This window comes from Rhipicephalus microplus, chromosome X, assembly GCF_043290135.1.
Source record: "Rhipicephalus microplus isolate Deutch F79 chromosome X, USDA_Rmic, whole genome shotgun sequence".
NCBI classification, from domain to species: Eukaryota; Metazoa; Arthropoda; class Arachnida; order Ixodida; family Ixodidae; genus Rhipicephalus; species Rhipicephalus microplus.
Window position 1 is genome coordinate 346,507,547 of NC_134710.1, and position 27,825 is coordinate 346,535,371.

Here is a 27,825-nt window from a genome sequence, read left to right on the forward strand (position 1 = left end):
GCCTTTGTACACGTACCACCAACCTTTCACCATTCACTCTCCTTCTCACGGAAACATTATGCACCATCCGGGTTATGCTACCTCACGCTGACGTCTGATGGAAGTTTGACGCTACCACTAGTCTACGTGCTTCATGATCATCTACGCCATGGTGACGCACACGGACACCGCCGCCGGAAAATTAGCCGGTGCAGCCAACGGGGATGAGGCTGCGAGATACCAGGGACTATCTAGAGGTATACCCCCGACCGCGTTTATGTTGAAGAACCCAGTACATATATTTTTTGATGGCGTAGCTACCATGGTACCTGTGGATAAAGCTGCAACAGCCTCAGTGATGAATGTAAACTTTAGGAGCCTGCTCAGGCCTAAAGTGATGTTTTCCAAGAGCCACGGTGTGACATTTCGTGGTGTAAGTGGCGACAATTTGCGTTCAGTTCGATATTGTACTGTGGACGTCCCGTTGTGTGGCAAGGTGTTTTCACAGAATTTGTGGTTATTCTGCAGTCCAAACATGACGTTATCTAGGGTATGGACTTCTTGCGTAAATGTGGGGTATAGTGAACTAGAATATGATCTAGTGGCGCGAACGGCAAGCCACGGCTGCTGTCTCGGCGGTCGGAAACGACACGGATGGCCGCTAGAATTTTTCCCTGCACCACTACGCCCTTTCATGTCATGTGCACGAGGCGAGCGCATGCCGGCAGCGACTTCTCTGGATAGCGCGGGCAGCGCGAGAGTGAATGAGCGCGTGTGCGTGAGTATGCGTGTGAGTTTTGCACGTTGAGCCACCACCACCTCAAGAAACTTCATCATGGCCTGGAAGCTCTGCCGCATATGTCAACGGCCTGACGGCGCTGGTTGAGTTGTGCGCTGTAGTGGCACACAATGCAACCGACGCCGGCCTTCTTAGGCACGTTCGCATTGGCGTTTCAGTCCCTGCTGCATTACTGCACTTCGAAGAGAAACAACGAATGTTGCATCGTTCTCTGTGCGCGTCATGCTCCTCGGAGTTGTGATGTGTGCTGCTTGTGGTTGTGCTCGTGTTCGTTGGTGAGTGACCAGATTGCGAGCAGCCGTGGTGCCAAGGAAGTGTTCTGTCCACATTTCTGTGGAAACCGTGAACCTGAGCCGCGAGTGTATGTATTTGTTTTTCCGACTCACCAAGGCGCGTGAATGACATAAATACAGGCTATCCTAAGGGATACTGTCAGCCTAACAAAACATGAAAAAGTAAATATGCTACTTTTCTTTCGTTTTCTGTGTTGTGTTACATCTAGTACCACGCTATTTCATGTCAGTTTTATCCCATGCGCGTGTTTCGAAGTACACGTTAAGGCCAATATCATAAACGGGAAGCATAATGCTGTCGCTTTTTTTGTCAATCGCAGATGTTCGAAATAATCTTTAGCCCGGGTGATATAGAAGAGAGGTCCAGCGACGGCCAGGTGTGTAAACACTAAACAGTACCATGGAGCTTGCAGTTTTGCCAGGTAGCATGAAATTTGCATTATTTATTGTACTTACGCGCATAATTTGCACTTTCGCCTAATTTGCACACCCGTAATATTTTACCAGCTTTTCGGAGAAAAAATATTTACTCGAATATTTAGCGCTCCCCGACCCGCCCAAGTCAGCTCGCCGGCGTGCGCACCTTTGGAATTTTTGGTGAATGTTTCAATGCTTCGGTCGGGTGCGTGCCTCACCGAGCAGAAGAGCACAGTCAAAAGGTCCGTTCGATTCGCCTGTACCATGTGAACCAGTTCACGAGGTGCTGCACTTTGCCATTCATTTCAGCGGTACAGCATTGATGACCTCTGAACCCTGTCATTCATTTCAAAAGGTGCAGAAGAGGTGCAGCACTGGTTCACAATTTTCCTGCCCCTACTACGCTGATGGTGCCGGCTTGGTGCAGCCACGCATGCAGCTAAGGTTAGCACCTCATAACCTGTCCGCATGTGCGATTCGCCATCGATCAGTGTATTCTGAATTGTGGAAAATAAGCGAAAAGAAATAAGGCCTGCACCTTGTCAGCACATCGTCATTCGCTTCGGGTGTCGTGCTGTGCCTACACCGCTGAACTCGCCATGAACAATTTCTGAACTTCACGTGCACAGCCGTGAAGCAGTTCTGACTGGTGCAGATCAATCGGACGAACCAGAGAGGCTGCGTGTGTCAAGTTTCTTCTCTCGAGGTCTTCCTCCGAACTAGGGTCCCTTGAATGCCGCACCCGAACACAAACCTGTTGACGGCTCCCTGAAACTGCTGGAGCGTTTGCCTCCCCATATCTCACAACCTTTACCACCGCAATAATGGCAAGAATGCACGCTCGCGCCACGGCACGGACGACTTCCTGCATCGGAGTCATGCGAGAGTCTGCTAGACCAACTGTTTACTTTGTTCTCCGTGTCGGCGCTGCAACGCAGCAGTTCACTTGGTCGATTTCGGAAGTTTAGGTTTCGCCATCCGGCCGTCGTGGTTTGGCGGTTCCCTTGCGATGTGCAGCAAAAATTATATAAATTGTGAAATTGCAACTTGCTGTTGTAAACTGCGCCGAAGAAAACGGGAAGCGTGGTGCTGCGAAGCATAGAGTTTCCCAAAATTACCCAGAGGGAAATCTGGCGCTGCGATCGTTCAGCGATGATGGAAAAGATGGGTAGTACTATAGTGTACTACAATATGGGGTAGTGTGTTCACGGAGGAGCCATGACTGACGCAATTGGTATCGACAGCCGCGAGATGCGCCAGCTTAGCATAAGCTGTCACCTCACGCTTTGTCTTTTATGCACTTCTGTGCTTTGATATTAGTAATAGCAGGGGTTTAACGTCCCAAAACCACCATCTGATTATGAAAGACGCCGTAGAGGAATGCTCCAGAAATTCGACCACCTGGGGTGCTTTAACGTGCACCTAAATCTAGGTACACTCACCTCAGTATTTGCGCCTCCACCGAAAATGCAGCTGCCGCGGCCAGGATTCGATCCCGTTATATGCGCTTGCATACGTAATTGCTGACACGTCCACGAAAAGCTTTTTAATGGGTTTGTTTCTACTGCATTCCAAACAAAACAAAATGTCAAAGCTGCAACACACAGTTCAAATGCAGGTATTAAGAAACGACGGGGAAGCAGTCATCCCTGGAAAAAACTGCCTACAGTTTTTAAAGCTCGGTTGGTGAATGAATAAAAAGATTAGCAAGATTGGGGTATCGAAGGAGCATTTATAAAACTGAAAGTTTCTTGTTATATTACTGCTATATCGAATCGTAGTCTGCACACTGCGACAGCTTCGACTTCCTTCGTTACGCGCGCGGCACCGTTCTTGTCAATAGTGTCGCAGTTCAACGTAAGCAGTGCACCGAGACGTTGAGTCCGAGAACCAACGGCGTGTGTTTTTATGCAGGAGCCAAGAGCAGGCGAGCAAAACAAAAGCACGTCGTCTTCTTCAGTCCCCCTTTTCACGAAGCTGTTGGCGCGCATATCGTGTTCGTTCTTTGTTTCGGGCGTGGCATTTGCCGCCCCTTGAAAGAGCATCGCCCCGATGCTATAGCTGAGACAGTAATTCGCGCATGAAGTCACTTTGCAGACGTGACGCGGTGCCTCGCAGAGTTACTCGCTGACGTATGGCTTAATGCGCAGTACGTGCACAAGCTCAGGTCGGTGCTGGCGGCGCCTTGAAGTTTGGGTTATCCGGGACGACTTCATAGGTAACGTCACTTAGCCTTCGCAGCACTCGACAAGGTCCGAAGTACCTTCTGAGCAACTTTTCGGATAGTCCCGGTCTTCGTACAGGCGTCCACACCCATACTCTGTCCCCGGTTTCGCACGTTACAGGTGTATGACGTTGGTTATAGCGGCCTGCGTCGTACTCTTGCTGTTGGTATATTCGCAGACGTGCGAGCTGCCTGGCTTCTTCTGCGCGTTGAGTAAACGTGTCAGCACTCGTTTCATTGTCATCGCATTCGTGTGGCAGCATCGCGTCCAACATCGTTCTTACTTCTCGTCCATGAACAAGGCTGAATGGGGTCATCCGTGTGGTTTCTTGTTTCGCAATATTGTAGGCGAACGTTATGTAAGGGAGAATCTCATCCCAGTTTTTGTGTTCAAAATGTTACAAAGCCTCAGCTAGGGGGAACAATTTTGAGACTAAGATCTCTTGCTTCAGCACCTTAAACTTAGCCAAATGTTTTACAAGAATAAATTTTTCCATAAAAAAGTTTGTTTGTGCATGTACGGTTTGCACCCGCGAATGACAGGTTAATCAAAAATGCTTATAAAATCGCAATTTCGGTTTCGGTTCTTTATTGCGCGAAGCGCCGTCTGCATCCGGCAATAGGTGTGGACTTCCTGTTTACATTTCGGCTGCCAGGCGTGAGCTAAACGTCGAAGCTTCAGCGCTGTTCTACATTATACTGTGAAATGTATGTTGATACATACGTGGCTATCGTGTTTCGCACCATCCGGAACATCGAGCGTCAATATTTGATGTGTGACACTTCGCCTACTGGTAAGCAAAACGCCGCTGCATCCTGCACGAACTTGCGCCGCGGTCAGCGTATGAAGCGAATATCTGTTGCTGTCACGGCTACCGCAGTCGTTGCATTTTATGAATGATGCTCGGCAGCTTGCACGTTGCATTAGCGTCCAAGGTCTGGCTCTTTATGTGAAAGAACGTGAGCTGCGCAAACACGGACCTCAGAGAAACAAACTACGTACTATCGGCAATGAAACGCGAACAGCGAAGCGCGTGTTTCAAGCATTAGAAACAGTATAGTGTTCGCCGTCCAGTGATCACCATTGACAGGCATGCACATCCGGTTTGGCAGAACTGCGTGATCCCCTATAGTGCGTTATTTCCATTTCTGTTCTACTTTTCGTATGGTGAAAATGGCAATCGTGGGCGTGCCAAGCGCTTTTGATCGCATCACTCGCAATTGCTTGCTTTTACTTCAGCGTCGCAGTGCAATCGCTGTCTAGGCACGATAAAAAAAAAAGATAAATCTATTCGGTTTGTGGTCAATGTTCAAAGGATCGTCGTATCTCGTTCGCCAGCGCTGCTTTACCTGCACCTTCATTTCAGAGACGCAACCGAAAAGCTTCGCTTTAACAGAAAATGCCGAGCGTTTCTTTGGAAAAGAGAGCGCAGAAAAGAGGAATGGGAGCGCCTATGCGCAAGTAATCTTGTTACACGGCTCTTTGGCAGTTTTCCCCGAAGAATGGGGTCGTTGTAGCAGCTGGAGGCGAATTCACTAAGTATTAAACTTAAGGGCCAAATAATTTTTCTCGTGGAAACGCCTGCGCCTTCTCCTCGGCGAAGTCTCGCCAAGAAGCATTATTCAACGTGATGCTTATTTTTTGCACAATTCTGTTATCATCTGCAGTAAAAGAATTTCGCTAGTCGACCAGTTTTTTTTTGTTCGTTTATTTATTGTGATGTGCGTTTCTGCTTAAGTGCACGTTCGTTTACAAATGTAATTATAATTAGATGGCTTCGCTATCGCTACTTGATGCATCGGTTAATTTTAATGGTCATGATAATGGTTAGTCACATTCATTCTTTCTTGTATCATGCCCAGACGGCGAAAGCGCTGCTATGCTGCAGGAAAGACCAAGCGCCGCAAAGACCATCGTGACTGCCCGCGATATATGTTTGTCAATCGAAAGCATGCTTGCGGTGCTAGAGTGTGAAACATAATTAGTTAATTTATCTCAAATCATTTGTTGACAAGCTGCTCTATGCATGACACCACTTGTGGTTCGTTTGACGTTGATAGCACTGTTCCTTTTGAACATAGAGTTTCATACAATAATACCTAGCGTGGAATCTGGCACTAGTTTCTACGCGGGCTCCTCCAGCGGCGCTTGTACTGGCATGGGAACGATGGGAAGTACAGGATTCGGATCTGCTTCGGATGAATCACGTTCTTGAGATCACGACGTTTCTTTTCTGAGTGTAAAACAAAGTAATACGAAGTTATATTAAATTAAAACTTGCTTCTTTTTTTGTACGCAATCTTTATTGCAATCGGTTCTTGTAACTAGGTGGTAGAAATGAAACATGGACAAATTTAGCCACCAGGGTATGCATTGCTCTGCCATTGCGTTCCAGATTTGGCATCAATATGTAATGAAGTATTTTTTACAACATTTCAAAACAAGCATTCTTGGTTTGTCCTCAAAAATACGCTTTATCTGTTTATGGAAATAATAATGCAGTATTAAGTTAGAAACACTTGACTTTTTGTCTGCTATGATGCCAGGTACGTCTGTTCAAGTGGTCTGCCCCCAACACACCTCTCGTTTTGAAGTCGAGTCAGGAGAGCGTGGCGGTGCGTCTACTTCCCGTCGCCGTCATTTTGCAGTTGATTTCAACGAGTCTTGGCAAGACGCACTAAGGACAAACGGGAACTCGATGTAATAATGTTACGGGTAACTTATCTAATAAATAAATACGATGCACCGTGCTCGGCGAACAAGATGGTGACAGTTCATCAACAACCAGCCACCAACGTCGTCTTTCTCTTTCTTGCAGACAGGCTGTGCTGGCTGTTGCGTATCATAACCCCCTGGTGGTAGAAGCACCGCCTCGGTGCTTTAGCAACTCGGATGCGGTAGGAGGAGGGTGATAAGGCTTGAGTCGAGCTATGTGCACGATGTCATTCGAAGGTGATGATGATGACGTTGAATCGGCTGGAACGATCTCGTATGTAACGTCAGTCATCTGGCAAACGACGCGGTATGGTCCAGTGTAGCGTGACAGCAGTTTTTCAGAAAGCCCTGCACGCCGAGTGGGGGACCAGAGGACAAGGGAACCCAGTGAAAAGTGCACGTTTCGATGATGGGAATCGTAGAGCTGTCTTTGGTGCTCATGTGAAGCCTGCAGGCGGCTAGGGGCGAGTTGGCGTGCATGGTCGGCTCGCGCGATGGCTTCACCGCCATACTCAGTGACCGAGGGCAGCAAGGTGTCAAATGGTAGGGCGGGTTCTCGGCCGTACAGAAGATAGAATGGTGAATAGCCGGCAATTTCGTGACGTGACGAATTATATGCGAATTATATAACGAGTTCAGTTGAAGTCCGGCTCGACGAAAAACTTCAAGAATCGCCGATAAACGCTTCAGATGGGAGTCGAATGTGGGCGAGAAAACGATAACGTCGTCTAAATAACATAAGCAGGTTGGCCATTTAAACCCTTGGAGCAATGAGTCCATCATTCTTTCGAATGTGGCCGGCGCATTCAGAGACCAAAGGGCATAACTTTGAAGTGATAAAGTCCGTCAGGAGTGACGAATGCAGTCTTCTCACGGTCCATCTCATACACAGCAATCTGCTAATAGCCAGATTGAAGGTCGATAGTGGTAAAATACCGAGCACCGTAAAGGCAGTCTAAAGCTTCGTCGATTCTAGGCAACGGATAAACATCTTTCTTCGTAATTTTGTTGAGATGCCTATAATCTACACAAAAGCGCCATGTTCCATCCTTCTTTCTGATCAGGACGACAGGAGGTGCCCAGGGGCTAGAAGAGGGTTCGATTATGTCTTTTGCAAGCATCTTTTCGACTTCCTGTTGTATGACTGTGCGCTCGGACGCGGAAACACGGTATGGACGTCGGTGAATGGGACTCGCTTCACCAGTATTGATGCGATGAGTAACAACACTTGATCAGCGTAAAGCCATGCTGGCGAAGTCGAAAATGTCACGATAGGTCTCCAGGACGTGACGAAGGGCTTCCGCTTGATCAGTAGCGAGGTCTGATGGTACCATGTGGTCAACGTGGATGCCCGATGAACGTGATAGAGTTGGTTCATGGTCTGAGGTGCAGCAGTCATCCACTCTGAAGGGTTCAACCGTATGGTCTTATAGAGCAGTAATTTCGGCCAGGGGAGATACCTTGTGGAAGAATTTGGGCAGTGAGGGCAAAATTGACAATAGGAAGGCATGTGCGGTTTTCAACGATTGTCAAAATGGTGTGCGGAACAGCGACGCCATGCGTAAGCATCACGGCATGAATTGGTGCCACCATGTAATTGCCGTCAGGTACAGGTGGTGTAGAGAAGAGGTCGATATGTGTGACACAGTTAGGTGGAAGGCGTGCGAAATCAATGCAGCAAAGGCGACTTTGGGGTGGGTTGGTCAGATCAGAAAGTAGAAGCATTTCAAGGTCAAGACAGCCGGCTGAACAATCTATAAGGGCCGAGTGAGCGGTTAGAAAATCCATGCCTAGAATTACTTCATGAGGGCAATTTTCTATAACGGTGAAAAGAACAGCAGTGCTTCTATCGGCGATAGTCACTCGGGCAGAGCACATGCTAATAATCGCGGCAGTTCCCCCGACTCGAACGGCTCGGTTCAAGGCGGGTGTGACAACTTTCTTTAGGCGGCGACGAAGAGCAGCACTCATTATGGACACATGCGCGCCGGTATCGATCAACGCGGGCACAGGTACAATTTCTAAAGTAACGTTCAACAGATTCCGGGTGGTCGGTAATGTTACACGAGGATTTCTTGCAGAGGTCGTCGTCAATGCAGCTTCACCTCCAGAAGCTGCACTGCCTAGTTTTCCGGTCGGGGGCGCTGCGAATAAGTCGGAGTGGCAGGACTGCGCTGTGGGGGCGAACGAGATAGACGGCGAGCAGGGGATGGTGAGCGGGCGTAGCGAGGTCTCGTCAGAGGTGCGGCAGAATCAGAGGGTGTGGTCGGCATAGGGGAATCAAAATCAAATGTTGAGGACGACTGGTGGTCAAAAGTGGCCTGGGTAGGAGGTCCATAGCGTGCCGGCGGAGCCCAGTGATTGCGGCAGTGGCGATAAATATGACCCACGTCGGCAGTTGAAGCATATGGGCTTGTCGTCCAGTGTACGCCATTCGGACAAATTGCGCTGTCGAGAGTAGTTCGAACCAAATCAAGGAGCGGAGGAACGACGATAAAACAGCTCGGTAGAGTAGATTGGTTGAATGGGGTGTAGGCCGATGTTCGATAATTCTTGACGAACGACGGCTTGTATCGGTGAGATTGTGGTCGGTGAAGGATCAGGCGTTGGAAATGGAGTAGCTACTGGTTTGGTTGCCTCGACCTCACGACGAATGATGCGGGTGAGGTTGTCAAATCGGGGAACTGGGCGGACGGCGTCATCACAAGAGGAAGTAGCAGCTGTGTTCGGCAGGCGCGTGATGCCGTGGGTGACGCGGCGGGCTTTAGCCTGTTCTAGACGACGGCATTCTGTCAGGATCGTGTCGATGCTTGTGACATTATTAAAAACCAGCAGGTTGAAGGCATCGTCAGCAATTTCTTTGAGGACGTGATTAACTTTTTCTTCTTCTGGCATGCGCTGTTCAACCTTGCTACAAAGCGCCAAGATGTCAAGAATGTATGAGACGTACGATTCAGTAGACGTCTGGGCGCGAGTGGCGAGAGTCTTCTTGGCAGCGAGCTGACGACCAGATGAATCACCAAAAAAATCACGGATGTTCGATTTGAAAAGATCCCAAATTGTGATTTCGGCTTCGTTAGTTTCGAACCATGTCCGTGGCGTGCCGTCGAGGTAGAACACAACATTGGCGAGCATGAGCGTGGGATCCCAGCGGTGGGTAGCACTGACTCGCTCGTACCGGTGCAGCCAGGAGTCAACGTCGATGGTGTCGTCAGCGGAGAAAGTTCCAGGATCCCGCAGGGGTGGCAGGGTGACGTAAGCTGTCGACTCGGATCGAGAGACTGGTGGGGATGAGGCACTGGCAGTTGAAGTAGCCGAAGAGTCCCCGGTGTTGCGACCGCTGGGCGTCTCCATCGAGGTACGAGAGTCGTCCACCTCCACCAATAATGTTACGGGTAACTTATTTAATTAATAAATACGATGCAACGTGCTCGGCGAACAAGACGGCGACAGTTCATCAACAACCAGCCACCAACGTCGTCTTTCTCTTTCTTGCAGACTGGCTGCGCCAGCCGTTGCGTATCGATATCCTGCACTGGCAGGGAAAGCTACATATATGCGCAGCGGTGAGTAGACGATGCTGTGCTTAAACTGTCAAACACGACTTGTACAGCTCTAGCATTGCAGTAAATTGAGAGCGCTAGCAGTTTTCAGCTTCTTTGAACAACAAAGGCGCAGCTCCAGTCCTTCGCACCCACCACACTACTCGCTATGCGCGAATAACGAAAGTGAAACTGCAAAAAAAAAGATTCGTGGACAGTTCACTGGCTAACAAGATCCAATCCGAAGCCTGTACTTCCCAAGATTCCCGTGAGAGTACACGATCGTTGCACCAGATTCCTTTCTAGGTATTGAATTTGAATTGAATTCCTCTCTATTTTTTTCATGAACTGTGCTTTGGCTGCTGTAGTTTAATTTCTGATATTTTTATTTTCTTCCTTTCAAATACAGTGAAAGCTCGTTAATTCACACCTCATTAATTCGAAATTTTGGATAATTCGAAATGGTCGCCGCAGTCCGGTCCGCAGTGCATAGGAGACCATGTGTAAAACGATTCGTTAATTCGAACAGAAATCGCTGCCTCTACGGATAATTCGAAGCGCGCGCCGCCGAGCGTCATCATCGTCAAACACTAGTGGAAGCTTCGAACAATAGGAAGGTCGAACAATAGGTGGCACTAGTGGAAGGTGGCACTAGTGGAAACACTAGTGGAAGGTCGAACAATAGGTGGCACGACAAGTTTTTTCGAGCTTCAAGTGGCCTCCGAGCGAAGGGCGAGCAAAGTATGGCCTCCAAAATTCAGGAAGCAATTTTTTTTTTGTAGCTCTCTCGCTATCTCAGCGCCTGGCGCCACTTGTAGGGATTCGCTCGCAGGATTTCAAGCTGGACGGTTGTGCCCTCGTGATCTCCGACATCAGCGTAGCTCCCGCTGACTGGTTCGCCCTCCGCGGTCTCCTGACGTCGTGCAGCTCTCGCATTGTGGCGCCCCGCCCTTGGACTGCTTCGACCAGATCCCCACTTTCCTATCTCCTTCTTTTTTTCGTCGCTTGCCTGTCTTCTTCTCCGTCTATTTTTCTTCTATTCTTTTTATCCCTCCTTCCCCCCACCCCTATAAGGCACTGCGCCGTGTCGCCTGAAGGCAGACAGAAATTAGGTGCCTTTTTCCTCTTCATTTTAACCACTACCACCACCCACTTGTACGCGGGACCCACGGGACGCTGAAGAGTCGGCGGAGTAGTCCTAGCAGTCCTAGGCCGCTCCCAGCAGCGTCACTTTGTTCCTCGAGCACGTTGTTCGTTCACGCCGTCAAGCCGTCTTATTCCGCATCGAAGTTGCAAGGGGAAACTTCTGCGCGAAGACTCAAGGAGAAGGTGGAGATTTTGCGAAAGGTTGACCAAGGGAACTCGAGCAAATACGAAATTGCGAGGAAGCACGGCATACGTCCGAGCACGTTGTCAACCTACATACGCAACAAGACGGCCTTTGAAAACGCCTATGAAGCCGAGAATTTTGGCGCCGGTCGAAAAAGGCTAAGGACAGCGAAGTTCCCGAAACTGGAGTCAGCTTTGATTATCTGGTTTAAAGAAATGAGAGCCCAGAGTATCGCATTGAGCGGCCCTATCATCGTGGCCAAGGCAGCCGATTTCATCCTGCGCTTGGACATTCAAGACTTTGTCGCCTCCGAGAAATGGTTTCATCGTTTCAGGGAGTGGCACAATCTCGTATTCTGCACGTTATCCGGCGAGGCAAAGGAAGTGGACGCCGAAACATGGGCTACTTGGAGAAGCGACACCCTGCAGCAGTACTTGGAGAGCTACTCACCACAGGATGTGTTTAACGCTGACGAGACAGCGTTATTTTTCAAGTTGCAGCCAGAAAAGACGATCACCTACAAGGGAGACAGCTGTGCCAGCGGCAAGCGCAGCAAAGAGCGTGTCACTGTTCTGGTCGCCGCAAATATGACCGGTACGGAAAAGGTCCCCCTTTTTGTGATTGGCAAAGCACTCAAGCCACGGTGCTTCAAAAACATTCGCTCACTGCCGACGGAGTACGCCGCAAACAAGAAAGCCTGGATGACAGGTGACCTATTCAGGAAGTGGCTACTGAAATTCAAGAGGCGAATGGAACTGGGCGGCAGACGCGTTCTTCTTGTCGTCGACAACTGTTCGGCGCACAAAGTTGACGTTGAGCTGAGAGCAACTAAGTTGGTGTTCCTTCCGGCAAATACGACTGCGGCCCTACAGCCAATGGACCAGGGTGTGATAAGGAACATTAAGTGCTTTTATAGGCGTCACGTGCTGGAGAGAATGATTTTGTGCGCGGGCGACAGGAAAGACTTTGGCATTACGCTGCTCACTGCCATGCACATGTTGGTGCGCGCATGGGAACAGGTGACCGCGACCACAATCGCAAACTGTTTCAGCCACAGTGGATTTGCAGCTGGAAGTGCGCAGGATAATTGTGACGTCGACGTGGATGGGGCTGAGGAGCTCATGCCAGCGGCGTTGCGTGACACTCTTCGGGACGTACGTTTTGCCGATTATGTTGAAGTTGACACCGGTGCATCGGTGTGTGGTGCCCTGACTGGTGAGGACATTATCGCTCAAGTAGAGGGTGCGCAGCCTGATGCTGAAGAGCCAGAAGGTGAGGAAGACGAAAATGACGAAGCACCTGTGCGCCCGTCAGCTTCTGCGGTGATGGAGGCACTTAATGTGGCGCGTCTCTTCTTCAGCTTTGAAGAGGGTGAAGAGGATTCCCTGCGCCGCGTCTGCGCGCTGGAACAGGGAGCCGCAGCTGTGGCATTCAGAGAAAAGAAGCAGATGGTCATCACCGACTTTTTTGGCCAATAAATATTTTTCGTGCCCACACCCCCGAAATCCACCCATTTTTGCTCACTTTCATTATTTCGAATTTTGTTTAATTCGAAATTGCTCAGCGTTCCCGTGTAATTCGAATTAACGGGCTTTTACTGTAGCACAACTGGAACACAAGCATAAATATTGGTTGCGCAGTGCTGCCACACCGACTGAGCGGGCCTGTCTATATAGATGACCGGTGGACGACGCGCACTATGCCATTGATAAGACTTGTTCCACGCGCTCCGCTGTTCGCGTTTCATTTGATGCTGATAGTAGATCTTCAACGCATGTCCTCACGTCTCGATCGATTCCTGCGAACTAGCGCAACTTTCTAACTAAATTTTAAAAACCACATCGCAGTCGTTTGCGCGCAGGGTCGAACATTGCGTTAGCGCCCCCCCCCCCCCCCCCCGCCCTCCTTTTCTTTTCTGCGCGCAGAAAAAAAATTGCTTAATATGCCGTCATTGGAGCAGCCCGTGGTTGCATAAACTGCAGCAAAAGCAAGAGTTGGGCTAGTTGGTTTGGGTTCTTTTTGAAACGGCGGAAAGACTAAACACAGAGAAGACAGCGCTCGTGTTGTCCAGTCTTCTGTGTGGGTGGTCTTTTTGCTGTTTTAAAATGAAGCTGCATGAAATGCATTGTTTACATGTTTTCTGCACCGCTCGAAGCCATTGAGGCTTTCGCCACTGCGGCAAAAGCGAGCCGGCCTCCCACCGGCTGCTGTCGATAGTGTGCTGGTGTCTGCCATCGGTGTTTTCTCGGTGCACTTATAAGCAAACCAGCTTCTGTTTTCGCTGCTATTAGCACAACTGTGTGTGGACAGCAAATGTAGCCGACCATCTAAAGCACACGTGAACGCGGTGGTTGAAAAAAGCGACGCACAGTCTGGTTGAAAAACAGACGCACAGTCTATTTTTTTGATTTTGCATGTTCATAAGTTTGCGTGTAAGCATGCACTGCTTAACAGGCAGAAAATACGGCGGCATGCTCGTTTATTCACAATGACACGATATGGAAACCAGTTTGGAAAAATTTCGGGCAATTACTTTACTGTAGTATTCGACCTTCTTCAGTATCTTTGCAAGAAAATTTTTTTTGCTGTCTTAAAAAACAATTCAATGTTGCCATAGTGGGTAAAACCATCATGAATACAATATTGCATGAATTAGAACTAACAGACGCTAATGCCAAACAATATTCAAGGGCGTTTTTTGTAGCAATTATCATATATATGTGAAGTGGGCAAAAAGACAATTTCCTGCAATATATAATTACTACAGATAATATATTTTACTTTCCTTGCCATTACTGTCTATTATCATAATATTGTGTCTAACAACAAAAAGGTAAGCCCTTAAAATACTTTCGTTAATACTGCACAGATTGTATTGAACTTCTGCTGAATGCTTGAAAAGGAATGGTGCTTTCTCATCCCTTCCACTGGCATGCACCTTTCGATCACAATATGCATTGTAGTGAAGGCAAAATGCCAATACTGCACCCATTCTGCCAAATTTTTTTTAATTCTACAACATATACAATAGCGCCAAACGCCAGCATAGTTGCTAGTAACTGTGTCAAAGAAGCATGAATGTCGATGACCATGTAGTTTCAAGGAGTGAAAATGTAGAAATATTAGTAAGATGGGGTGTCACACTGCTTGGTACACCTTAATGGGAATAGATAGCAACATCAAAGTCGAAGTGCCAAGTTGTCACACAAACCTTTTCTTCAATTCATTCCTGCCGAAGAGAGCATCTGCATAGAACCACCCGCTCAGCTCAGTTGCCAACAACCCAGACCATGAATATTTCCAAGCGGTCTAGCGTAACATTTCATAATGTATATGTATTAACCACTCTTCTTGGTACATTGGCATTGAGAGTATAATAAATAATTAATCTTTAGTTCATGCACTTTGGTGATGCATTTGAATTAAAATTGCATGCTTGCACTCGTTTAGAAGGGCATACAAACAAATTGCTGCTTTTTGTATTTCCACAGCTTTCTGCATAGCCACCGATTCACCAAGTTCCAGAAGGCTCATTTAGATGTATACTGTCATAGTAAAATAAAAGTACATAAACACTTTGGATACACCTTTTATTTTATTTTTTTCTTCTGTTATTTGCAGCTCCTCTAAACATGACTCGCATAGATCATTTCTTGAAGCCTTCTTCTGCTTCAGTTTCTTACACTTGGATCTTCAGCAAATGTCAACTTTGCTCTGGAGCTTACAGCGCTAATTGAGAGCACAGACTCCGCAGGTCTTCCTTTGGGTAGATCCCTTGGAGGCCTCATGTAACATAAGCATTGTGAATGCTGACTCAGCATATTGCTTCCTCATCATACTTTTTATAGATAGCCTGCAAAAAAAAGGGGAGAGGGGATGAATACCCAAAAGGGCGGTGCCACCTTACAAATATTGAGGCATCACTCTCACTCCCAATAACAGCACATTTGAAATTCAAGACCACAGAAATAAAGCGATTGGGGAACAATTTGTTCCTAAAGTGATGAAAAAAACAAGCTTTTGACTCTTTCATTGTGAAAAATGTGTTGCACATGACGAAGACGTGGACTAAGCAAGACAGCGGATTGTCCCGTCGCATTTCCTAATGTTTTTGTGTGCCATACATTTTCGGGATTTATTACTATCCAAGCCTATCTTACATCTTGTTAGTTTAACTTTACATAGGTTCTCCTATAGTTCTGACACTGATATAAAAACCGGCTGTGGTATATTGACATAAACTACAACAAAATTATTGCCATCTTTTCTGCCCGAGAGTGGTTCGCTCTGCGTTTCAGAACGGAACTGATCTCAAATTTTGTCAAAATCAGGCCAGATCACAGAAAAAGGTGAGACATGTATGTCCCACTGACTCAGGTGGGTGTTTCGAAAAGTGCGAAAACACTGTCTCATAAAGGCACTATCTCACGGTTGTGTCAACAGGTATTTTGATTATCAAAACACTGCTTTCGCTCTTCCCTTCACTCGTATCCTCTCTCAAAGCCACTTTGTCCTTTCGCTGAGCACCCCTCTAGGGGCTTTTCTGCCCGTCACATTGTTTTTTTAGGCCTCCTTGATTTAACCACCCCTTCCTTCACACACACCCACTATTTTTTACCTCGTATTAACGCAATGGCGTTAGAGAGCTCGTGTCGCAAATTACACCGTCGGCATTGTTGGTTGTGAGCGAAAAAAATCGAAAAAAGAGCAAATAAAATAAAAATAAAATTTTTGGTCCCATTGAGGATCGAATCCGTTCGTGTGGCAAGCAGGTGTCCTACCACAAAACCACGATGTTACTTGCAGCTTTGGGAAAATACACTACCTAAATGCCATGTAGTATAAGGAGTCTCCTTAATGCATTTTGTTCGACAGTTGTCATGACGAAAATGAGCCCATTCGGCACATTTGTAGGCACATTTTGGAGGCCATTTAACTATGTCGAAAAAGGCCGGGATAGTGCAGCCATCGCCGCTAAAAACACACAGGAACTTTCAGACAGCTCTAAATATGATCAACTCTGTCCATCTAGTGGAAAACCATGCATATCATGCCTTTTCAGAGTTGAGCAAGCAAACAGCAAATGCTAGATCATGTGCTGCCATCTGTGAGGCATTGTGAGACTTTATGCCCCTTCAAAAAAATGTCATTTCATCAAACCACAACACTTGCATAAATTTAGCTTTTCATTCTCATGACACCGTTAACGAAGTGAAGTACTGCAGTTGCCATTTCACCGACCATAAGGCGGTTTGTTGCGGTTTTCTTACCCCGTTTTCTTACCTTTCCGTCTTTTTGAAAAGATTCATCCCCCCTCTCCACTCTCACATGGCATGCAGGTGTACGTGCGGTCTCTGCGTACCTAGATGTTTGCCGCGGCGGGCAGGTGGCACACGCAGGAAACACAACGAATGGCGAGGGCATGAATGCGATGTGCATCAGAATGAGCTGTGTGTCACAAGCAGGCTGGAAAGGAGCGGATTTTTTTTTTTAATTTGTGGCACACTGACGGCTCATAGTGCCATCTAGTGTGGCATCGTTGATCGTGATGGCATTCTGCATACGATGCACGTGTTTATATCAGTGTTTGAAAAAATATTGGAGGAGATTTAGAGGTGCTTTAAGGAACTGCCCCATACAAGCACTAGGTGGGCTCCCTCTTTCCAATGGCGTCGGCAATGGCCTAGGCCCACTAGGCAGTCGAGCTGGAGCAGCCAAGCAAAGCCTGTGTCCCAGTCTTTTTGAGATGGGTAGGGTAAAAGGGGTTAGGTTCGGAGCTTTTAGCACAACCATACCATGACGAAACTGTCAGAAATTTTTCTCAAAGTGCTGGCACTTCTCCATGCAAATGGGGCCAAAGTGTATACTATTCCTAGGCACAAAACAGTTTTCCTATTACAACAAAGGACGATTCGCACCTCTGCCTTCGAGAGGGTTCTATTGGGTTTCGGGTATATGTGACAGCCAGTGTTGATAAAATTGTATGACCTTCTTAAAGGCGCAGCTCAGAATTGATAGGGGTGAAGACAATATCTCAAAAGCAAGCGGGCTGCCCCGCTACGGTCGTCAATTTGCTAAGGTGACTGCTAACTGCTGTGGCTGCTGACTGTTAGGTCGCAGGATCAAATCCCGGCTGCGGCGGCTGTACTTTTGATGGGGGCGAAAATGCCGTAGGCCCATGTGCTCAGATTTAGGTACACGTTAAAAAACTCCAGGTGGTCGGAATTTTCGGAGCCCTCCACTAGGAGGTCTCTCGTAATCGTATGGTGGTTTTGCGATGCTAAACCACACATATCAATCAACGTAGGCTCTTTTGTAAAGTTCATGCAATAAATGTTGATAATGATCAAATATGGTGGATTTTCCATTACAGCCTATACAACTTACTTCTAAAGTGGTCTGCGACTACTTTCTTCAATGTTTTTCACGGAGATTTAGCTAATGCAGGTCCTCCTCTACTATCGTCCTTTAGCAAACTAGTTCAATAAGTAAACATTGTTGTCATGTTTATTTTGTCTTTGCATGAAACAACATGCCAGGTACTTCTGTACCTTCTGTACTGCTACTACTCAAAGCAGCTGCAAAAGTCTGTGTAATATGTTTTAGTCGATGCACGTTTTGATGCTATACGTAATACTGGCACATTCATTTGAGTGGACTGGGAGCGATAAGAATCAAGTTAAAAAAGAAGGCACAGCATGTTACGTTTCTCTAAGCCCCAAACCGTGAGTCTATCGGAATAAAAGAAAATCAGTGAGATGTTGTTTACTGAGGAGATAGATTCATGTAGAATGCAATACCACTTGAGTAATAAGATAATAAAGAATGTAAATAAACAAATTATAAAAAAATGAAGATCTTGCCAAAGGCGGGTACAAGGAAGTACCAATTTCTTTAAATTTTTCAGGGAATTATCTTCAAAAAGCTTCGACAATGTCTATGCACAAACAGCTATGTGTGCATACAGGTATAGATGCTTATTTATGCTGCGGCCACGCCATCCCTTAATTGAGACGAACCAGTGTACGAGCATACTTTTCAGAGATTTCCAGCATTTCATGCAAGAAGCTTGTTTGGGATAGCATTCTGTTGTAGCAATTCAGCAAAATGTGCACTCACTGTACAATTTCTATAAACAGTTAGTGCCTGTAAACAACTTTGTGCTTTTTTTCATCCTAGAATAATGTTTTGATGGTGAAAGCTCCGTTTGTTGTACACTGAACTTCATCGATTTACATGTCCCGGACGGCCCCAGACGCCGGCGCCGCATTCGTTTTTTTCTGGGACCAGCTGAAAGCTCCGCTCACTGGTCTGGGATCGCTCAGACGCATGTTTCGTTTTTCACGTGCCTGGTGGCCTGTGGGCAGGCCGGATGCTGTGCGGCCATCTTAAGTTAGACATGGTAAATTTTCGATGCGCTCTTGCTCTCTCTTTGCCTTTCTGTCCGCTTCTCGCATGTTTCTCGATTTACCATTGTTTGCGCACCCAGTTCTTGGCATGGGTGATCTTAGCCACGTCGAGCATGGGCGTATTCCCGAAGGTCGGGCAAACACGCATTATACTCGCTAGGAGAAACAGCGATGGAACGACTGCGCCTGTCTACGATGCACACGCACTCGAGTAGTTCACTTACAGTACATTGCATCACAACAGAAATACGTATAATTAGCTACCTAACTGCTTTTTAGGTTGGAACTGGGTTAGCATTCTGGCCTGTGTTACAGCTATGGAGAGAGCAGACGGTATAGCCTGGCATAACAGACGCCACAACGAATGCAGTCAGCATCAGGCGCGCAGATGGCCTGAGGCCGCTCGGGCTGGCTCGGGACTTTAGATCACGTGCATGTGACGTAGCCGCCTGGGAGCCGAGGTGTCTGCGGGCTGTCCGCGAGTGATCCGGGACATGGTAAATCGATGAAGCCTAGTATTCACAGAAATGACTATGACAGCTTCCAAGTGATGTGTTATTGCGACAGCAATTATATGGACAGTCTCGGCTGCTGTTTGCTGTCCCTGCTGCCATCATTCACGTATATGTATGTATGTGTATATATATACACACACACAGGGATGCGCTAGCCTCCTTTTTCTGCGGAGCGAACACCACTGAGTCGTCTGCACATGCGCTCGTTTCGTGAATGAATAGGAAATGGAGACATATGGTTGCCTCGCTATCGCAGCAACGATGAGAACCCGGCTCTTGCTCGCACAACAGGCGAGAGCGTCTACGGGCTGCACTATCAACACGAAAAAACGATTCCAAAAGAGTACCTGGAATGGCCGTCTACATATACATGTGCTCTACACATATTAACCTGCCACCAGCAGCGACACACGATATATAGCCTTTAGTACAAGCATGCGCTGCCCACAGGAGGCGCTTCTTTTCATTGCTGTCACTACGCACGAGCCTTGTTGTGGTCGTCTACTGTGACCACGCCGCAGAAAACTTGGATACTTAACAAGTGCACGTTTACTGCAAATAATGTTGCTCCTAAATATGTTAGCCTTACTTCGTAAAACATTCGAATATGTTGCTATCGGATTCACTGCTTTGCTCTTTTGGCAAAACTGTGACTTTTGATAAAGCGCTGATAGTCAAATTTATGAAGAGTGTGCGGACACTGTCCTACCTAGTATGCAAGCGAGACACATCCATTAGAAGGCGACTTCGTAACTTCTGGCCTCTTATACTATGATAGACTATGCTATACCTTATGCTCCCTACTCCTCCTAAGATCATTCCTCACCCTTGTTTTCCTTTCCCATCTTTTGCTATACTATGCACTATGCGAAGCTTTGCAATGTTGGGAGCTTCTTGGCACATATTTGCTTTTTTGGGCGCATAGTTGTAGACTTTCTGCGAACACCTCACGGGAAAACATTCCGCTGAAAGAGCTCTGCTCCAGTGTAACTAAAATCGCAGAGCCTCCGTGGAACACACAGCAGACTGTCACAGTGAAACCGTGAAAGGGGCAACTAATGCTAGTACACATGCAAGGTAACAACTAGGCCATTTTTCGTGTTGCGTGCACAGACCCGTGGACACGCCACGAGTGCTGCCCTCACTAGTTCCCCACTTAATTCCTTCTTTTTTGGTAGTGCTAGAACACCAAAGTATTGCACTTATTTTAGATTACCTGACAGGTAATCTATTTTTGCTCTATTTTTGTGTGCATTTACTTGCCAGGCAAAATAGAGCACACAAAAATAGAGCGAAATAATAAGCAATTCTGATCAAGTAAAAAGGACTGAGTGCCGATATACAGGCTCCTAGGAACCTTTTTACACAGGTGGGGCTGATCTTTGGCCTTCATTTCTATTGTTGGTGTGTAACAACTAAATAAAATTGTTTTTTGTTCTCTATAGCACAGCTGAACAGACTTGTACCAATGCATGCACATGGCCCTGTTTACATTACAGTGTGTTCTCCTTTGCAGCCCGCAAATGTTGCAACAGCTGATGGTGCAAGGAGAATGGCAATATCGTCCTTGTACATTTCGCAACCATTCTGGAACATTAAATTTCCATCCAGAAGTGGTACGTACTTTAGTCGCCTGACCATGTTATTCCTGAAATGTCAATAAAAATTACAATGTGGATATTTGCTTTGGTTTTTATATTCAAAGATATTCAGACTGTACGCCAAGCTTATAAAATTCATATTGACCAAGCATATTCACTAAAACAAATGAGCAAGCCTTCAAAGAAGAAATAGAAGCTGCTAAAAAATTTCAGTCCATAATCAGAATAACCATTGCAAAACTCTCTCAAGGCCATGAATTAAAATCATGTTTTTCATCATATTTCACAATAGCAGCACACTTTGGTACAAATAGTACATGCTGGAAGTGGGCAACAGCCTGTTATCCACAGGTTTTAGTGAATCTTTAACAATGTTCGTCCATGTGGTTGTTCAGTTACAATGTCTATACGTAGTAGTGTAATAGGGTTTCACTGGAAATCTGTAGACGCTCCATAGTGGCGTGGCTCCAGATGTTCATAGCCAGCTAATTTAGTGTTAATCAGAATGGTGAAGTGAGAAAATGCATCTGTTTTCTCAACAAGGCCTGCACATAGATTGATTGTGCCACTTAAAGGTCCCCTTAAACCGAAATTTCAGAGCCAGAATCTTTTGTATTCCATTCTCCTACACACATAGGTATCTCAAACCATTTATTACATTTTTTTTTTTCGGTGTTCTTGGGATGATTTCTAGGTCCTGCTCGCTGCTTACGCCAGTGGTGTTTTAAACATTCTAAGAAAGAAACAATCATTGAAATAGTGGTGAAGATAGTTTTTTTTTTTTTTTGTGAGGGAGATTGCAAAACAAGTGCCCAGCCAGCAGCTGCAAACAAAGTTCAGTAGAGGACTGTACCTGATGCTGCATCACCTCCATCATTTTAGTCTCTCAGCAAGCTACGTCACTGCAGTAGGGCCTGGCACATAGTACCGTAAAATCTCATTCATTCAAACTCTGTTAATTCAAACTGACGCTCTGGTCCTCCCACAGCCCGAAGTATTTGAATGGGGGAAAACTTCCAATAATTCGAATGCATCAGTGTCGACAAACAACGGCTAATTCAAACTGGAAGACCCTGGCTTTTTGCCACCTTCACAGAAATTGGCCTAGAATCATCACTTGAATTACTCATGACTTCCATCTGTGTAAAACAAGTGTAGTAATTGATTTCAATCTATGGTTTTATGGTAGTAAATGTAGTTTGCTACTACTGCTGTATGCGTGGCACAACCCAGTGCGGCAATGTTTGCCTTTAGCCGTGTTTATTCAGACAAATTTCAATATTGTTCTAAATAAACTAATAAAGAAAGACTAAATTTTGATTGCATTAACTCTGCCGTGTAAACGAATGTGTTTAGGAACACAAATAGCCTCACATATTTTGCCACTTTGGCCCACTTCTCACGTGAGTGCGTCTCTGCTTGTATGTGACGTATCCCTGACTAATCAAGTTATGTTCACTGTTAGAGCATGAACTTAAATTTATGACATGACCTGCCACAAATGTGCAGTATACGCTAATTAGTGGGAACGAGTCCGAAGGGGCCTTCTATGGATTCTTGCCGCACCATGTGACGTGTTGTCTGCTCATTATAGTGACTGCCCGCTAAATTGAAAAATTTTATAGTCTCCTTTGACTTAGAATTTAGGAGCTTTTACTGTAACATAGTGCTCCACCATACTTTTGTACTGATTTCATAAAATTTTGGTGGATATTTTGAAGCAATCACTGATGCCAAAAATGTATCTCAACTAATGATGCTGGCACATTGCAGTGGAGCATTTTCAATTCAGTAAGATGATCATCAGACAAATACTTGTTACAGCATAAGAGTTGCTAACACTTGTTTGTAAGAGGTTCATTGAAGCTACCTCGCCAAGTCACCTGAACAACTCTATTACCTGAATGGAATATAGTCACTATTAGCATTTACTTAAACATGCTGATAGTGAGTTGGGTGTTCACTTAAAGTGAGAAGAGTTCAGGGAAATCTACTAAGGCAAATATTTTCAAGTGGCTGTAGTCTGCATGCAAGGTGATTACGACATACAACTTCATATTCGTCGTGTGACTGTCAGCTAGGCAGACAATGGCGAAGTTGCAAAAAGATGTTTCATCCTAAACATACAGAATGAAAATGCGTTTGGAGAATATGTGCAACATTTTATGATTCAAAGTATGAGTGACTGCTGCTGGTCTTCGAATAAGTGTGATTTGCTTGTAACAGTAGTCTTGGAACCTGTAGTTGGTGGCAAGTGTCATCCGACTGTTTTCTAACGTGCTTTTTGTTGACCAAAGGTGTTTGAGAGTGCTCATCGCCAAATTTGCTTTTCTGGATACCACTGATTGGCCTAGCTGAATTATGTGCCACAAATTAAGCAAGTGGTGACCTGCAATGCTTCAACATTGTGTAAGGCATCTGGCAAGCAGAGTCATTCCAGCTCAGCTGTAGTGCGTGTTGGGCTCTCACTATCCACTCAACACCTGCAGGATCCACGCTAGTGCAGCGGTAGCATCACTCCTCAAAACACAACTACATAGCACAAGTTAACACCGATTGTTCTCAGACACTGTTTGTGGACCTGCCTTTGGATATTGTAGCAGCTCAAGAGAACAAAATAAGAACGGGTGGTAGTGTGGCCGATCAGATTTTAATTGCCTTATGTGTTTGGTCTCTCTTGCACGACAGGCCCTGTCGTGGTGGTCTGGTGGCTAAAGTACTCAGCTGCTGACCCGCACGTAGCAAGATCGAATCGCCGCTGCGGAGGCTGCATTTTTAATGGAGGCAAAAGTGCCGTAGGCTTGTATGCTCAGATTTGGGCTCATGTTAAAGAACCCCAGGTGGTCGAAATTTCCGGAGCCTTCCACTACGGCGTCTCTCATAATCATATGGTGGTTTTGGAACGCTAAACTCGACATATCAATGAATTTCTTGCCCGACTGCGCATTCAGAGGAGCCTGACCCATCGAGCGCCCTGCAGTTGCCAGCAATGGCTGGTTCTTTGACAAGTTCAGGAGGCAAAGCAGTGTCAAAAAGGATAGTATAAATATAATTGGTTGTAGCTGCCTTGATATACAGTATGTGGTTTCATTAGTGGTTCAACTCATTTAATGATCATACAGCCCAAATTTTTACAAGATTTCAAAAACTGTTTCAAGGTCCAATAAAGTCAAGTGTGCCTCGTATCCAATTTGAAATTGTGCTCGTGAATATTTTCCACAATGATGAGACAGAGTAGTCTAATCATTATATCATATGGTGAAGTGGCACACTTTTCATGTGGACAAAGGGGACAAGAAAGGCACGACACTCTTGTTCCCTTTGTCCGTGTCAAAAGTGCACTACTTAACAATACAACATAATAATCAGTCACAAACTAGCCCAGCTCTCAACCTTACTGATCTGTCTAGTAAGTTTCATATCTGCATCTCTTTTTGTTTGCATTAGTAAAACCAATCGCAGTTCTAGGAACTATGATACATTCGAATTTTTGCATCTTGTCATATGACTGTGTGCATTATCACTGGGAAATCACACTCCGCGTACCTTTGCAAGAAAGGGCAGCTGGATAAACTGCTTGGACTCTACACAAGCATGATTTCGACTGTAAGGCATGCTTGGATGTAAAAATATGCGAGGCCTCTGCAGAAGGCACAGTCACAGCGAAAGCTAGAAGAGCGGCCTTTCAGGGCCTTTTTAATCACTCATTGGGTATTTGCTGCAAGCACACTTGCTGGGTATGCACTACGGTATTAAGAATAATAATTTCTGGGTAGTAGGACGGCATTTGCTATGCTATTTTTCATAATTCTTCTGAGAAGCGTGGCCTTTGCTAAACACTTGCAAGGAATTTTGTGCGAATTGTTCATGCAGTGGCTGACGACGATGAATTTTGCCTGAAGTGCGTATACACGACAGTTAATAGGTGATCAAGAACAAGCTTTTGTAATGAGTTGGAGCATTGGATGACCCACTGGTTATGATATTTGCATTGTGCGACGACTGGTTCTTTCGCTGTTTGAAAACATTTTATTACTCATATTAATGCGGTTGTTTTCCCGACATCAAGCGTACCTTAGGCAAATTTGCGAACAAGTCTCAAGCACCGGCGTGGCTCAGTGGTAGAATACTGGGCTGGCACACAGCGTACCCGTGTTCGAGCCACACTGTGCCCTTCGTACTAGGTGTTTTTTTTTTTCTAACTTGGGATAATGGTTACGGACACCGGCAGCGGTGGACAACTGCGCCGCCGCATGCGACCCGAGTTTTGATCTCATAACATCTTTTGCTGCAGAACAGCACAAAATTACAAAGACGAAGAAATGCTGCGCAGTCGCCATGGTGTGCCAAGTGACTAGGTCCTCTGCCTGATATATGTGTGTTCGTTATAATAAATTTTAGTTACGAGTTCAGTGCCATGTCATCTGTTCTTCCACCTGTATTTCTGTAATTTTGTGCTGTTTTTATATTCAAGCATAAGCTACCAACTAGCTGAACTGTTGCTTTTTTGTAAGACATGTTTTAGGGCATTAAAATGTGCTGCAGTGCACCAGAATATTGTATTGACAAGCCCAAATCGCCACTTTATTAATGAAAGAGTACATTGCACTCTCCGTTCCATTTGCTTTTTGGTTGCAGTTTTGTTAAATCGATTGAGATGTTATTTTTGTCAATTTATTAAAGTAGTTTACTCAGTAGATTATATTGAAAAATCAGATTCTAGCTGAAAGTAAACAAACTTTGAGAAGCAAAAGCATCATAGTGTCTCTGGCAGGCTTTGGTGTAAAAGCACCTGGAGGGGATGCCACAGATGTTAGCAAAGCGAATTGTCCAAACAAGCTTGCATATGTTGGGCTGTAGCAAGAATAGAGGTATTGTTTATATAGCTGAACCGTTCTTCAGAGTGAAAGGCTCTTAGGTCTTCATAGACTACCAGCTTACTGGGCCTGGTCCAAGGCAACCACTAAGCTCTTCAAGGCCTTCTCAGAGAGTTGCATTTCCAACGACCGATGTGGTATTGTGTTGGTCTGTATTGAGTTCACATCACTGGGACATGAAGGGCACTCGTACATAATATGAGTAAGTGTTGGCACCACTAAGCTCTAGGGGCACTTGTCTCTTGTACACTGTGGAGCGTAGCAGTGAGTGTGTCAGTAAATTTGGGTCAATGCATGATCCCAATCTCTGGGCTTTGAGGATGTCAGCTTGACTGAATAGTTGCTTACAGATTCATCCCATGGCACTTCTGTCGCCCAGTATGTATTCGCATGAGGGGCAGCCTCCATGTCGATTTCCTGGTACAGAAGTGTGTAGAGAGCACCAAAAGATGACGTGTTCTTCCATTATATGACAGTTTAGGCCTTTGGTGGCAAGTCAACGACAATGCCTCAACATAATTAAAAAAAAAATTGCAGTTGTTCTATTAACGTAAAGGAAATTACGCACCTTTTGAACTTAGAACACTCATCTCTATGCCTGCAAGAAACGAAAACGATGCAGTGCATTAAAAAGTTCAGCTCCACTGCCATGCGCTTGCGCTGCGAAAAGGGAAGTGGTAAAGTCAAATACAAGTTGACCGAAATGGCATTTACACGTTCGCCTTCATCGCCGTGCACGTGCGCTGCAGAAAAGCACGCGGTAAAAACAAACACAAATGGACGAAACTGATATTCACAAGTTCAGCCTCACTGCCTTGTGCGTTTGCTACGGAGACAAAAGGTGTTTGTGCAGTATCTCATAACAGGTTTGAAGCAATGATTTTTTTTCGGCAGAAACTAATCGAAGTTCAACAAAAGTGTGCGTATATATGTTTCAACCTAAGCATGCGAGGCCATTACAATTATACCAGCATTATTCTCTCACTTCCAAATGATCAATGCGAAACAATTTAATTTTGCCATTCCAGCATATCAGCGTAATGGGAGGTTGACTCAGAGAATTTAGCACTTTTCCGCTTACCTACATGGGAAGCCTCTGGGAAAGTGTTCTCGAATATCGGCAGCATAGCTCTATATGATATGAACAGGCATTTCAGGCTGTTGTGTATGGGACAGCGACTAGCAGGGCAGAGAGAGAGAGAAACTTTTTATTTCGATCATAGCAGGGCAGAGTACAACTCCAAATAAGAGACATCTGCTTACCTGTTGTGGCAAGGCAGCGCATTGCACCCTGCGACGTCTGTCTATAGAGCAGTCGTATGTTGAAACGCTATGAGCACCGGTTCGTGTACCACGTTGTCGACACGAAAGCTGCCAACTCACGGGGACAAAACATAGCGAAAGGTATGCAAGTACTTCCAGGGAACACCCATCAGGCCTCAACGACCGACGAAGTGGTGTGGCGACGTTTCGAAAAGCTCGGCTGCGACATAACGGCGCTATCATCGAAAATTCCTAGATCAAAAAATCCCTTAAAAACCTTTGTCTAGGTACGGACCATAGAGTTAATACAGAGTCAGTATATTAACTCTATGGTACGGACGAATACTGGCACATGCGCTGAGCGAAAACACCCGTTGGCAACATTGTGGGCATTGCCTAGATTTGAAGGTCTCGTCTTCAAAGGGACGTACTCTAACGTGACCATCGGAGCGATCGGTACGCGAGAAAGCAGAAGAGTGCATGCTTGCTAATGCAAGTTTCGTGCTATTGAATAAGGCATTTAAATTATGTGCGGATGCTTGGTTCTTCCGGTATCACCATGTCATGGGGCGTAGTTAACCCAGCCTTGTCGAAAGAGCTTCAAGAAAATGGAACGTTCGAACGTGCTCGCCAGAACCGAGGTAGATGCGTTTCAAGAGGGCGGTGGCAGCGGCCACGACGATGATTCCCAATCAGACTTTGCGATCAGTGATTCCCGCTAGACAGCGCGTGACCGAATCTGACTGGTTAAAGTACGCCCTAATTCTATAAAAGTTAACAAGTACCCTTCATTTTTTCTCGAATTCATTTCTGTTTTTTAATGTATATACTGTGCACGTTCGTACTATGACACACTATTT

At 45.9% G+C, this 27,825-nt stretch overlaps 1 protein-coding gene across 6 annotated transcripts in view; it reads left to right on the top strand.

Moving 5' to 3' along the window:
* LOC142776332 (uncharacterized) overlaps window positions 1-27,825 on the top strand; it is a 40,117-nt gene that overhangs the window by 11,098 nt on the left and 1,194 nt on the right. The window contains exons 2-4 of one of the 6 annotated variants that reach the window (XM_075879835.1): window positions 1,392-1,448; window positions 20,741-20,840; window positions 23,514-24,015. In XM_075879835.1, the coding sequence (XP_075735950.1) occupies window positions 1,392-1,448; window positions 20,741-20,840; window positions 23,514-23,734 (378 nt within the window). In that variant the 3' untranslated portion in view covers window positions 23,735-24,015. Of the gene's footprint in view, window positions 1-1,391; window positions 1,494-4,347; window positions 4,507-20,740; window positions 20,841-23,513; window positions 24,016-27,825 lie in introns of those variants that run through there. The other 5 variants (XR_012887461.1, XR_012887462.1, XM_075879836.1 and 2 more) reach the window with 5 other exon arrangements.